The sequence below is a fragment of the Pangasianodon hypophthalmus genome, chromosome 22 (assembly GCF_027358585.1).
Source record: "Pangasianodon hypophthalmus isolate fPanHyp1 chromosome 22, fPanHyp1.pri, whole genome shotgun sequence".
Classification (NCBI taxonomy): Eukaryota; Metazoa; Chordata; class Actinopteri; order Siluriformes; family Pangasiidae; genus Pangasianodon; species Pangasianodon hypophthalmus.
The window spans coordinates 1,009,217-1,022,785 of NC_069731.1; the positions used below are offsets into that span (position 1 = coordinate 1,009,217).

The window sequence follows — 13,569 nt, forward strand, 5'->3', positions numbered from 1 at the left end:
ATTTTTGTATTATTCCTGAAGGTCCATGAAACACTACTCATTGATATTCATAAAGACAACTGGAACTAGCTTGTTTCATGGACGTTCCAGGTCATTAAATGTAACTATACATGGATAAAATGCATGATGTCTCAAATGTTAAGAATCTGAGGTAAATTGGTGTGGTGTAAGAGGAATAAAACACTTGGGGACATGCTGTTACAGGAAAATAATAACTTCAAGGTGGTAACAGTAACTCCGCTTCATCACCCCGCTGTATCGGTTTTATTCTGTAATTAATCAACAACTTCTGACGTATCCGAATCCAGAACTGAACAGTACTGTGGTATATTTGTTAACCACAAAGAAAGCAGAAATATTTTTTACACATCTGTGTAACCTGTTTATGTTTAAAACCAGAGAAGAAATTTGGTGATCCATTATTTACTGTAGTGAAAGCGTGAGATAAATCAACTGCGAGCAGACAAACAGACAGACAGACAGACAGACAGACAGGTAAACAGATGCTTCATGCCAGATGCTTCTCCTCCTCTGTGTCTTGTCTATTTTTAAGCTCACTTCTGTTTTCTGGAGAACAAATTTGTTTCTTCCTGTTCATAGCGAGCACGCTCACTGCTCTCCTCAACCCCCTACTCAATCACCATGACAACACACACAATGCAACGCCTACAGGAAGGAAACGATTCTGTTCCTTTCCTCTAAAATTTTCTTTATTTATTGACAAAACAAATGGAAAATGCAGTCACTGCTCCTAAAAATGCACAGAAAATATAGAAGTATTACAAAACTCACATATAAGTATTATATAAGTGTTAAAATATGGAAAATGTCCATGAAAGGAGCCAGTGTCTCAGATTTTCTCTAACTTTAATATCTTTCAGTAATTTGCTTTAGAATTATAGAAAGTACAGTGCCCTCCAGAATTTTTGGCACCCTTCATTGATTATATATAAAACAATAAAAGAACACATGCAGTAAGTGGTATTCTGAGCTCAAACATACTGGGACATTGTGTAGTTTTAATTAATCATGGTTTTTTTTTTAAACAAACACTTTTTAAGTAGTGAATTTGTTTCTACAAAAAGACGGTTTTGAGCACCTTTACAGTTAACACGTTGTGGTGCCTGACCTGGAGATAAGGTTGGAGACACTTGGAGAGGATCTTGGTCCACTCCTCCATGCAGAAGATTTTAATCTTGTTTATATTCTTAGGTCTTGCTTTATGAATTTTGTATTTCAGAGTAATACAGAGTATTTATGGAATGATCACATTTTTTGCGGCTTGGTTCCACCGGATAAACCATCCGAGCTGATCTTCAGGGTGAATCCCAAATGGCTTCCTACGTATTGTGTGCTACATGACGCATGGAAGAATGGCTTCTACGCCCTGTCAAATGTGTAATCGGAGCTATTTGGGATTCAGATCTCCATCCCGTATATTGGTGTACTAAAAATATAAAAATTATAGCCTTATACTCTATGTATAGAATCCTACTTGTCTCACTTTTTCACTGTGTATCTGTCTTGACTTGACTTTGTGTTGTGCACTATACAGTATGTCTAATATTTCACATTCTGCTTCCTACATCCTATACATGTGCTTTAGAGATAACGGCTTCTGCAGTAGAAGACAAGATGCACATTTCTATCAGGGAGACATGTGGCGTTCACACAGTTATTGAAGGAACGCTGAGCTCCAGCTGTCTGATTCTATTCTGAGAGGAATCCCGGGTGTTATTTAAGGTCCTGTTTAACGAGGACCACCACTGACGCGACACAACAAATGGCTACACGAATACATGTTTAGTGCACTCTTGTCATTTTGTGAATTGAATTGTGTGTTGAATTCTGGATTGTGATTGGTCAGAAGGTGTTGATTAATGTTCTATAACAGCAGGTCTGACAGTAGTGCAGCTGCAAATCACAAGTTTATATTAATGCGCTCGTTCTGAGAGCTCGTTATCGTTTCTATAGTAACATATCGTTCACAGAGACTTGTATGGAGAACGCTTTACATAAGTCTTATGATAAGAGATTAAAAAATGTGTTATTTAACAAAGTAAAACTTGTAATTGTTGATATGGTGACGTTTTAGGGAAGGAGTCTCCAGTGTCAGCGGCAAAGCTGTAATTTTAACTTTTTCAACATCTTCAGGACAGAGGACTTTGTGGTTTCTCGGTATCATGACAAACTGCGTTTTGTGTTCTGTTATTAACGTCAGGAGAGAAAAAAAAGTTTTTTAACTGATATTTATGAATCTGAATATGGATTTTCATGAAATACAACACAGTTTTATGCTTGTATTTACATATTATTCCTACTGACAGGCAAATAACTAGAACATATCTGTGTTATGTGTATTAAAGAGGATGATTTATTGTAGCAAATGAGGGAATATTTACATATTTGGGACCCTGGTGTGTTTGGAATATGAGTATTCATACTATTTCCAAACCATTCTTCTGAATATTCATAATTTTCCAAGTAGCTTTTAAGCTTTACATCTCACTCTTTCCAGAACTTTCGACCTGTGCAAGAGTTAAATAAAACTTAAATGAACCCTTTTCAGTTAAGATTATTAGGAGGAAATATCATGAATAATCCAACTAAATAACCCAAATATAATTTAATAATAAATAAATAAATAAATAAATAAATAAATCAGTCGAAGACGCTTTATACTTTGGCCTCAGGTTGAACACTTCTGCATTTTCCTAGCAACGGTTGCTAGCTAACTGCGCATGCGCAGAAGTAAAGCTAAAAAACCCTACTAGCCTTTAGCATCAGCCTTTCTTGCCCATATTAGGCTATAAAATAGCCAAGCTATTTTTTAATAGCCACCCTTTATTCAATTTTAGTCCATACAAATTTGATTATGGATGTGAAATTCTGCATAATTGAGCACCGTGACTGATTTCTTTTCCAGAAAGAACATGTTTTTCAGCTTTAGTGTAGCCGTAAACCAGCTACTTGGAGGTTTGCAGTGACGTCACGTACTGACCGAGAGCTTCCAGTGTTTGCTACGTGTTTAAGCCCCGCCCTCATCCTTATGGCTGTGTCCCAAACGTCACTATATGGGAAACGTAGTGCACTACATAGGGGTAATAGAAGCCTTTAGTTGGATTAAGTGTAGGCTAGTTGCACTTGTAGATTCTATGAAGCGGTTTAGGCTTTAGCCGGTGTCACGCCCCAGCAAAATTACAGCAGGACTGTGGTTTAGAGAAGAGCATACGTATTGACACACATAGCACTTCCAGGACACACACACACACACACACACACACACTTATTCTCATATAAAATCCTTAACTTTTTTTTTTTAAAGGAACAAAATGTCGCACAGGATTGTTACGACCACATCCACGACTACGACTACGACTACGACTTCAGATGGAGGATTTCTAAACATCGGCTATTGTCGCTCTTTTCCTGGATTATTAAAACTCGCCCAAGTGGTAAGGAAATGACCTGATCACTGTACTTATCATTCCTTATCATTACAGCAACCTGTCTTTTAAAGTGCATGCACTCCAGAGAAGATACCAGTTTTTTAAAACCTTTACTGTTTAATGTTTGCTTTATTAATTCTGCAGCCACAAACTTCTGACTTGTGTGAAAAACATATCCTCAGACATTTCCATTCTTAAAGCTGCAGTTCGTAATGTTCAAACTCTTTCTAGAACGATAATACTCATATGATTGTAAAGATACCCTAGAAAAAAAACGATGTACAATATGGATATCAAGTGGCTCTCAGTTATTTTGTTCATTTCAGGCTTCGCTTTACATTTTTTCTGGCCCAGAAATGACCCAGTAAAGCATAAAACAACGGATGTTAGCCAGCTAAGCGGTTAGCATGACACTCACACCATGGAGAAGGTGTTACGAAAAGTCTCTTCCAGTAAGCACGAGGGTAGTGGTGCTACAACATACATTAGTCAAGGTTAGTCACGATGTATGATCAGATGATCACTTTATCGAAATACAGATTGAAATGCCTTTCTGTGTGTTATCATCTAGCCGTTCGTTTGTGGTTTACATCCCTTTCGTGTCAGGCTGTGACTCCGCAAAACTGTAGGTTGTATCTCGCAACCTTCCTCCCTCGCTTGTGTGATGGTGCGTGAAACACCATCGTCCCATCGTGCTCCTTAACTATCGCTGATTGACAGTAATACTGTCTGCGGCTTGGCTTGGCAGTACAGTTATCTCATTTATACAACTGAGCAGTTGAGGGTTAAAATAGCAGCCCATGCTGATCCTGTCCACCACCGAAAGCTCCTACAATGGGCAGGTGAGCATCAGAACTTTACCATGGAGCAATGGAAGAAGGTGGCCTGGTCTGATGAATCACGTTTTCTTTTGTAAGATGGCCGGGTGTGTGTGTGTCGCTTACCTGGGGAAGAGATGGCACCAGGATGCACTATGGGAAGAAGGCAAGCTGGTGGAGGAAGTGTGATGCTCTGGGCAATGTTCTGCTGGGAAACTTTGGGTCCTGGCCTTCATGTGGCTGTTACCTTGGCACGTACCACCTACCTAAACATTGCTGCAGACCAAATACACTCCTTCATGGCAACGGTATTCCCTAATGGCAGTGGCCTCATTCAGCAGGATAATGCTCCCTGCCACACTTCGAAAATTGTTCAGGAACGGTTTGAGGAACATGATAAAGAGTTCAAGGTGTTGACTTGGCCTCCAAATTCACCAGATCTCAATCCCATCCAGCATCTGTGGTACGTGCTGGACAAACAAGTCCGATCCATGGAGGATCCACCTCGCAACTTACACGACTTAAAGGATCTGCTGCTAACGTCTTGGTGCCAGAAACCACACACACCTTCAGAGGTCTCGTGGAGTCCATGCCTCGACGGATCAGAAAGGTTTTGGAAGCACAAGGGGAACGTACACAGTATTAGGCAGGTGGTTTTAATGTTATGGCAGGTGAGCGTATATATACTTAGCCTCTGTGTGCCACCTCACAGCGGACCGCTCTTTCAGCTCAAAACCACAGCGTGATAACCACTGAGAGTGTGACAATTCATGGAAACTTCGCTCTCAAAATTATTTTTCAAAGAAAGAAGGAAATCTTTTTGGGTTTTTTTGTTTCGTTTTATATACACATATACAACAATATGGAAAGATTTTGTAACAAATGTTAAACAGTCCATAACAACCGAAAAAACACCATGAAACCACGATAAGTTTCATATCACAAACATTTCAATCTTTAACAGCCCTAGTAAACAGGTAGGAGGTAACCATAGCAACAATCATATAACGGCAGTCTGGTGATACGAGTGATCAGCAAAGTTCAACTATTTCTCAATCCTTTAACTTTACTTACATAACATTACCTGTAATTAATTTTAATAAAATGAAATGATATATGAAAGACAGAGATGAGATTTTATGCTTATTTATTGCTGATTGACTAAAAATGGTACATTTTGGATCAAGAGACACGACTTGAACTGTCCTTGGCTGTGAGCTTTTACATGTAAAATATTTATTAGAAATAAAACAGTAGCCATAATAATTTCTTCTTTTAAAAATAATTGGAGACCAATAGTTAAGTGTTTAAGGAACTTGAAGGAACATGAAACACATGGTGTAGGTGTTAATGCATTACAAATGCGTTTGAGTCAGATTATACAACGTGTGTGTGTGTGTGTGTGTGTGTGTGTGTGTGTGTGTCCATCAGGTGACCCTAATGATCGCCTTCCTGTGTGTCCATTGCGCCCCCAGATGGACAGATTACGATGCGTTTCGCTACTTTGAGGTGGTCACATTGTGGTTCCTCTTCGCCTTCCTCATCTTCTTCCTCATGTACGTGTTCAGGCTGCAGAGCAAACTCCCCTGCATTAACTGGACGCTGACGGTGAGTGGACATCGGCATTATTCAGGTTAGCCGTACACGTTTGCTTTCAGAGACACGAGTCTGATCACACGTTTTTTTTTTACGCTGCAGGAGTTTTTTCATTACATCTTGGGCACCATCCTGGTCTTCATCGCCTCCATCGTAGCAGCAGTGAAGAGCTACAGCGTCTCTGCTCTCATAGCTGGATCTGTGAGTCATCTGCCTGTTAAATACACAAAAAAAAGTCGCATGTCACATCACCGTGCTGCGATGAAACGCGTACATTTACAGAAAACCTGCAGATTCATATCTGTGGCATATTTTGAAAAAAATCTCCTTTGTCAAAAAAAAAAAAAAACTCAGGATTGAAATCAGTACAAGATTTCTTTCTTTCCAAATCAGGACTGGAGTTTTTTTATTTTTCCTACTATATATGGATTACATATTTAATAAATATTATTTTATTCATATACTTATATACAGCATAAATACATACTCAAAATAATATTCCTTTATTTCTTTCCACCTAATCATCACGTTTTTGGTGGGGAAAGATATTTGTGGTGCCAACAAAATTATAAAGAGCCATTAATAATAAAAACAGGGTTCTTTTGGAAACCAAGGATGGGTTTATGGTATTATAACATTCATCTGAATAACCTTTTTTCAGATCTTTTAAAATGTATTTTTGAATTTTTAAGAGTGTAGATCATCTCTCTATTGTAGGTCATCTCTCTCGCTGTACACACAAGCAGGACTTTTTAAAAATATTTTATTGCAGTTTAAATCTGAGACAAGATCTCAGTACTCAGATTTCCTCATTTTAGAGATTTTAAATTAAACCTACTGCTTGAAGTTTGATGTAAATGCTAAAATATATGTAGTTTGACTCGGAGAAACGAATCACCCATTTCAATGATTTAATGTGAATATTATATATTAAAATGATTGACTCCAAATGAAGTTCTGAAAACACCAAAAACAGGAAGAGGAAGTAGAAAGAAAATGTAGAAAGTTAAAGCTAGAATTGCGGTAAGAGAAGCAGGAACACACGTGCTCACACTCACACACACACACACACACACACACACACACACACACACACTGCAGAAATCCTGCACCACACCTTTTAGTAATACTTCAGTAATAAACGGATATATATACATTTACATGTGGGAGACAAATGAGGCCTCCACCAAGCGCTGTTTACATAAACCACTTAACATACGATTATTCATTTGCATATATATCAATATAAATATCAGTCCACTTTTACTTCTAATGGTGTTCTACATGTAAAATTACAAAATTAAGGGAAAAATATCTGAAAGTTCTAAGGTGCAGAACTCATTATAACAGTACGCATTACATTTTTAATTAAATCTCAATGGGCCTCGTTTATCAAGCTGCATAGGAACAGATTTATTCGTAAATTGTTCGTAGGGGCGTTTACGCAAGAAGTTTGGTATTCATGAAAATCCGGTAAGTTCGGAAAAACGTACGTATCCTACTCATGCTCCTGAGAGCGTGTCAGTTCCTGTATAATTGGTGTTACCTCGAATGATCGGCTTCAGATCGCATAATTTGCGCTGAGTTTCTGTGATTTTGTTTGTGGATTATACTGTTTAAATAGCTTATGTATTTCAATCACACACAAATGAAATGTTTGTGAAATCCAGTCATGTCATATTAATGGCATTAACTAAAGTGCGAAATTAAGGCACTTAAATTTAATTAATAAATTAAATTAAGTTATTTAATTAAGGAGAAATGCCTGTGTATAACAGGAGGATGTGCTGCAGGGACTGAGACGGTGTGTAAGTCAGCTCCGTTTGTCACGGCTTCTGCTTTTAACGCTAAGCAGCACTTCATTAGAGCCAGCACTGAGTGACTGATAAGTGACCAATCTGGTGTGTCTCAAGCCTCTACGTCCCGTATACTCACTACTGTACATCATCCACTTCCTTATGACTTATGCCCTCCAGCTTTTACAACACGGCGTCGGGGAGGATGTGTTGCTGTGTGAGAGATTTATTTTTTGCTTCGCTTTGAAAATAACTAACTAACTATCTAACTGAATAAATAAATAACTAAATAAATACATAGCAATTTCCCACTGTGATGTGCTTGGGGGCCTGGGTACAGTAGATATACAATTCCGTTTTCATATCAAACCATTTTCTTTTCGCCTCACTTAATCCACACCCAATTCACCTTCTCTCTAATTTGGCTCCAGATTTTGGTCTTTCAGATGCAGTTGTGCAGCTAAAGAAGAGATACTTTTATTCGTATAGTTGTGAGTCGAAATAACTTTCAGTTCTCCGTCTGAGAAGTTTTTTTGCAGTTTACTCGTCATTTCAGCTCTGTGAGTCTTGCCTTTTATGGAGTTTTGTGGGCGTGCACATGCCTGGTAATTTACGAGTGATTGGCGTTCGTCAACATACGTGCGTGAATACGAAGAAAAATCATCATTTCTAAAACGTAGTGCGGTCTGGCTTACGCAAATATTTACACACAACTTTACAAAAAAAAAATCATAAATGAGTCCCACTGAGAGTATAAATTATTATCTAAGACAAATTCTTAAGAATAACACATCTTTTTTAAAAATCTTTTACAAGTACAGGAATAGATGTAAAGATACGCATCAAAGCCAAACACCCAGTCTTTTAATGATTTTGTACTTTTAATCCAGTTTCAGTTGGATAGTAAAGAAGAGTACGTTTTCACTGTGTGTACGTTTAAAACAGGAAATGGGTGTACAGGAAAACAGAACTTCTCTCAGTTTCCTCTCATCTACACTCCACTGCGTTCTGGAGACACGAGAAACGAGTCCTGCAGTGACTCATGGTGATGGGTGAAGGAAATCTGGGTGCTAATCATTTTTTTTTGTAACACAACTTGTCAGTTTCATGTATGTGTAGACTGTTTTGCTAAACTTGTGTGTATTTTTTTTTCCCAGGTTTTTGGCTTTATTGCGACTTTTCTTCTTGCGGTCAGTTTATGGATGTCGTACAGCGTCACGTGCGGCTCTCAGCAAACCAGTGAGTTTCCTTCTCTATTTTATTCATCTCTTTTTTCCCTTCATTTTTCCAGTCTATAGCGATGCAGGGTTTTTTTTTTTTTGCTCTCTAGCAGGTTCTGTGATTTATACAGTGATATATATAATTTTTGCATTAATTTAACTAGTTTATTTTTAGAATACATGGATAAAACCATTAAACCCGACTGACTCATGAAAGTGAAAACTGTTTACTCTTTAGAATTGTCCTCTCCATCACATCACCTAATTTCCAATAAAGCACTCTCTATACTTTTTCTTTCTGTGTATTTTTTCTTTTGCTGTTCGTTTTCTTTTTGATTGGTTGATGTGCACATGCATGTTTGCATCATAACTTGTTATTGTTATTATTCATCTTTCTTCCTTTTCATTCGCTTTTTCTGTCCCTGTCAGAGAAGAGGAGTTAATAGTGGAATTAAAATGCCAATTTCTATTTTACGTTAAAAATGCTAAATGAACTGTTATCATGCTTGTGAAGTTGTCATGGCGAGCAGAAACTTAAATTCCTGCTCTCGATACAGCTGAGAATATGGTTTAGAAACATCACCAAATAACCGCAGCATCAGTGGACAGATGTAAATTATTTTTCAGATGTGCCCTAAACAACAGCAAGAGAACAGCGAGGCAGAACTTGGGTGTGATCAGGACGTAATAATTAGCGTCTCCTCCATTTTATACTGACAAAGACATCTCAGTCTCGCCTTCTTGTTTTCTGATCTGAGGCTCATAAATTCCCAGGTAAAAGTTCAGCTAATAAAATCAGAGTGCAGTGAAAGTAAAAGTGCGTTTCACGTTCTGCGTCCGTTCCCCTTCAGTGATTCGTTTTTTTCACGGTGTGAATCGTATTCGTGTTTGGTCTGATTGCCGAGTTTTCAGTATCGTCTCCTGTATCACTGTAGCAAAATGCTACGGCTAAACCTTAAATCTTGGCACCTCTGAATGTATATAGGCTATACATTTGTTTCCCTATGCAGACAGAATTTAGGAAAAGTATCTTATAGGCTGAAAAATATATCAAGCAATGATTTTATTTCCACAGTGAGGTCTTTTTTGTGAATATTTTCAAATACTTTTTAATTTTCACTCTGTTATTCTGATCTACAGGTATCGGTGTGTAACGGGACCCAATCCAAAGTTACAAGAAGGAATTAATTTGATCAGTTACTGTATCGAGTGCCTCAAATGTGCTGAGAGTTCAGCCCTGTCCTGAACGCTGCAGTTTATACGATTTGGAAACATGCTCCCTAACCCTACATTCACACTAGCAGGCGACGAGTCGCTTGTGTCACTTGGAGTTCGTCTCTTGTGGACGTGTAGCGAATGCTGCTGTTGTCACGTGCTGTGGGCGTGGCCCGTCCAGCAAGAACCATCTCCTCTCGCTGTCGCGCGTTTGCGTAGAAAAGGATTGTCGCTTGCTAGTGTGAAGGTAGGATAAAGCTCTAAGTGTCACACAGAGAAGGTGACGCATCAGGATTGACCGCAGACTGAACCGACATGTTAGTGAATGTTGATTTTATTATATTCATTATTGCAGTATTGAAATTCCTGATTAGAGAATTTAAAGCTCAGATTCAATATTTTATACACAAGGTTTTTCCTATTTAAGTCTTATTCACTGCAGCTTTGAGGTGGGTTAAAATATAGAATGAATCTTTTTTTTATTCCATTTATATCAAAGAGTGTTTATTTATTTTTTAAAGAACTGATGATGATGATGATGATGAGATAGTTTTGCTTAAATTTAGAAGTATAGAGCTGGATTTGGAGCGATTCACAGTGTTATTATCAACTATTCAAAGAGCAATATTTCCTTTTTGTGAACTTAACTCACTGTGTAAAGTGATTTCTTTCTCTCTCTGTATCCCTTTTTTTTTTAGTAAACACAATCCTACATTTTACTGTGCTGACTCTAGTGGCAAAAATGGAAAAATATAATAAATATGCAGTTGTTCAAAATGTGTTGTGTTTTTATTTAATGCAAGCCCTTTTCCTTTTTCATGAAGCTGTGTTGCATGGACTGCATTTGCATACTGAAATCTGATTGGCTTTTATATTTTATGATGCAATAACACTTGCATTTTTCACACTTGCACTGCAAGCTCAAATTCATTTTCCCAAAAAAGGAATTTAAATTGTTACTACTATTATTATAATTATGTTTTACACTGCCTTTGATGTTGGTATTATTTACAAGTATACAGTAAATTTTATAATGCTCTCAATATAAATGTAAAACGAAAGTTCAATCAAAAATCAAATGTGGTGTAATGTATGTATTAATCTGTTGTTTAATGCATGTACTGTTTAATAACTCATGTTTTATATTAATGTTATGTTTAAAGCATAACTCATATTAATGAGTTAATCTGTTGTTTAATGTCTCTGTATAACTCAGAGATTCAGTCCTGCAGCCTGCATTAGACTCTGTTTAAAGGATAATGTCTCTAGGAAAGAGCAAGCCGTCTGCGTATGTTTCAGTCCGGCGTGCTGTGACAGGGTGGGACTCCACACTGGCCGGAAAACTGAGTCAAATCCAGGGAAAGAATAGAGCAGAAGGAAGGAAACTGCAGCTGGTAACTCTGTTAAAGGTGTACAGTGCCAAAAAGCTGCTAATGAATCCTCTCTAGTGCTCAGTCATCAGTCATGTTAGTGTTTTTCTGCTGGAAAGATTCCTCAGAGGTCTCTCCTTTGCCCAGATTCATGAATAAGACCACTGTTTCATTTTGAATCACTTTTATTTTCAAGTATTTGCTTGTTTTTAAGTCGAACAAATTGTCTTGAGGTGAAAGATTTAGAACTACACCATATATACACACTATATATACACTATATATACACTATATATATATATATATATATATATATATATATATATATATATATATAAGTATATATATATAAATTAAACTTTGTTTAAATTAAAAAACAAAACAAACAAACAAAACAAAAAAATGACCTCTTATTCCAAATATAGCAGATCATCTGAGACATGTTTCAGTATTTAGTTTGGAAGTTTGCTTCTTTAGATTTCTTCTTTAGAGGCCAGTGTGTGCACTAAATGTGTGTGTGTGTGTGTGTGTGTGTGTGTGTGTGTGTAAATCCTCCTCGTTCAGCTTTGTGGAGTTGTTCAGATGCGGCTTCTGACACTATATTACACTGTTATCTATCAACATGATCAAAAAGACATCATGGAGATAGAAAGGGGGAAAAACCAGTAGATGAGTAAAGACAGACGTGTGAAAGTGTGGACGGAGGAGGAACAGGGGATGACAGATAAATGTGAGGTGTTTGGGCTGAACTGCTTTTTGACCTCAAGTGGAAAGAATCCATCCTTCTCACAGATAATGAAGGACTAAATGCTAAAGGAATCATCTCAAGCTCCTGTGTTGTGTTTCATGAGGTCCTGTGCCTCCTCACATCCCTGTCCCAGATCCCTGTCCCTCCTCAATGCTAAAGGAATCATCTCAAGCTCCTGTGTTGTGTTTCATGAGGTCCTGTGCCTCCTCAGAAGCCATGATGCTTTCCCAGAGAGATCCAGATTCGTTTTATGTGAATCGAACAAATTGACTCTGAATGAATCGAACACTAAAACCTGCACACATTTAAACTACAAACTACAAACAGATTATCGTGGCACATTGTGTGCTCTTTATGCTGTGTGTTTGACTGCACATTTGACTTCTAATCTTTCCAACATCTCAGTTAAATCTCAGACGTTACACTGATAATCTAATGAATCGATTCTTTTGCCTAACTCTTTCGGGTCAATCGATTCGCAAGCCCGAAAGAATCAGAAGTTCTTTGTTTTCTGTACAAATTAAGTCCTGTTTCCTGTTTTGTGTGTGTATGTGTGTGTATGTTGGTGTTTTTCAGTGATATCTTGACTTTGTGGAAGTAGGAGAGCGTTTCTGAAGAGTGTTTTTGGTGCTGAATCAAATGAATCAACATGGGATTATTCCATTCATTAAAAGGGCAGTTCGAAAGAATCGGATCTCTGAAGTGTTTAAGCTCGTCTTTTTTTTGGTATAAAAGCTCTGTAAATAAACAGGAATAAACATTAGCTGTGCTGTGTGAGGAGAAAAAGATGCGCCGTACAGTTAAACATAGTGTATAAGAAACTATATAAGAAAAAAAACCAACCTAAAATGTTTCATATGCAAATGAAATCCATGTTTGAATCTCATCATCTTAATGTCGCCATCTTAAAGGCCGAATTCACTGATGCTAAGCTAGCTAGCTAACAGCTAATGCTAGCGGTGAACAGATGGTGTTGCTATGGTAACACTATATCTCGACAGGTTTGGTTATTGCTAAATGCCTGTGACTAATGTGAGCTAGTTTACTAGCAGCTAGCTAAATTAGCTCATATGAGTGACGTTTAGCGGATGACAGGTGAACGAAGGGGCGTGTCTCTAATTTGCATATTCAGGCAACATTTTAATGAGGACAAAGATGTAGAGATAAGCCATTTTTAGTCGTTTGTTATACGTTGGATAATTTTATTTAGCTAAAAACGGAACTAGACACTGTGTAGTTGGGAGTTTTATTTAGTTTTGAGCTTGAGATGGTTTACAGTTGCACTTATCAGTGCTGGCCAGCAGGGGGCAGTGTTGTACCAAAAACATCAACAACATCAACAACAACAAAAAAACCT

At 37.6% G+C, this 13,569-nt stretch overlaps 1 protein-coding gene across 3 annotated transcripts; it reads left to right on the top strand.

Annotated features, from left to right (window-relative positions):
• The first annotated feature begins 3,167 nt into the window (after positions 1 to 3,167).
• On the top strand, positions 3,168 to 10,871 carry cmtm7 (CKLF-like MARVEL transmembrane domain containing 7). 3 transcript variants are annotated; one of them, XM_053227978.1, is made up of 5 exons: positions 3,168 to 3,455; positions 5,699 to 5,879; positions 5,969 to 6,064; positions 8,817 to 8,898; positions 10,020 to 10,871. In XM_053227978.1, exons 1-5 carry the CDS (start codon positions 3,333 to 3,335, stop codon positions 10,123 to 10,125), a joined length of 588 nt encoding a protein of 195 aa, XP_053083953.1. In that variant the 5' UTR covers positions 3,168 to 3,332; the 3' UTR covers positions 10,126 to 10,871. The 3 variants fall into 3 exon arrangements, with proteins under 3 accessions (XP_053083953.1, XP_026767316.1, XP_053083954.1); XM_026911515.3 differs by having other exon boundaries at positions 3,172 to 3,455; positions 5,699 to 5,875; positions 5,966 to 6,064; XM_053227979.1 differs by lacking the exon at positions 3,168 to 3,455 and adding an exon at positions 3,486 to 3,943.
• The last annotated feature ends 2,698 nt before the right edge of the window (positions 10,872 to 13,569 follow it).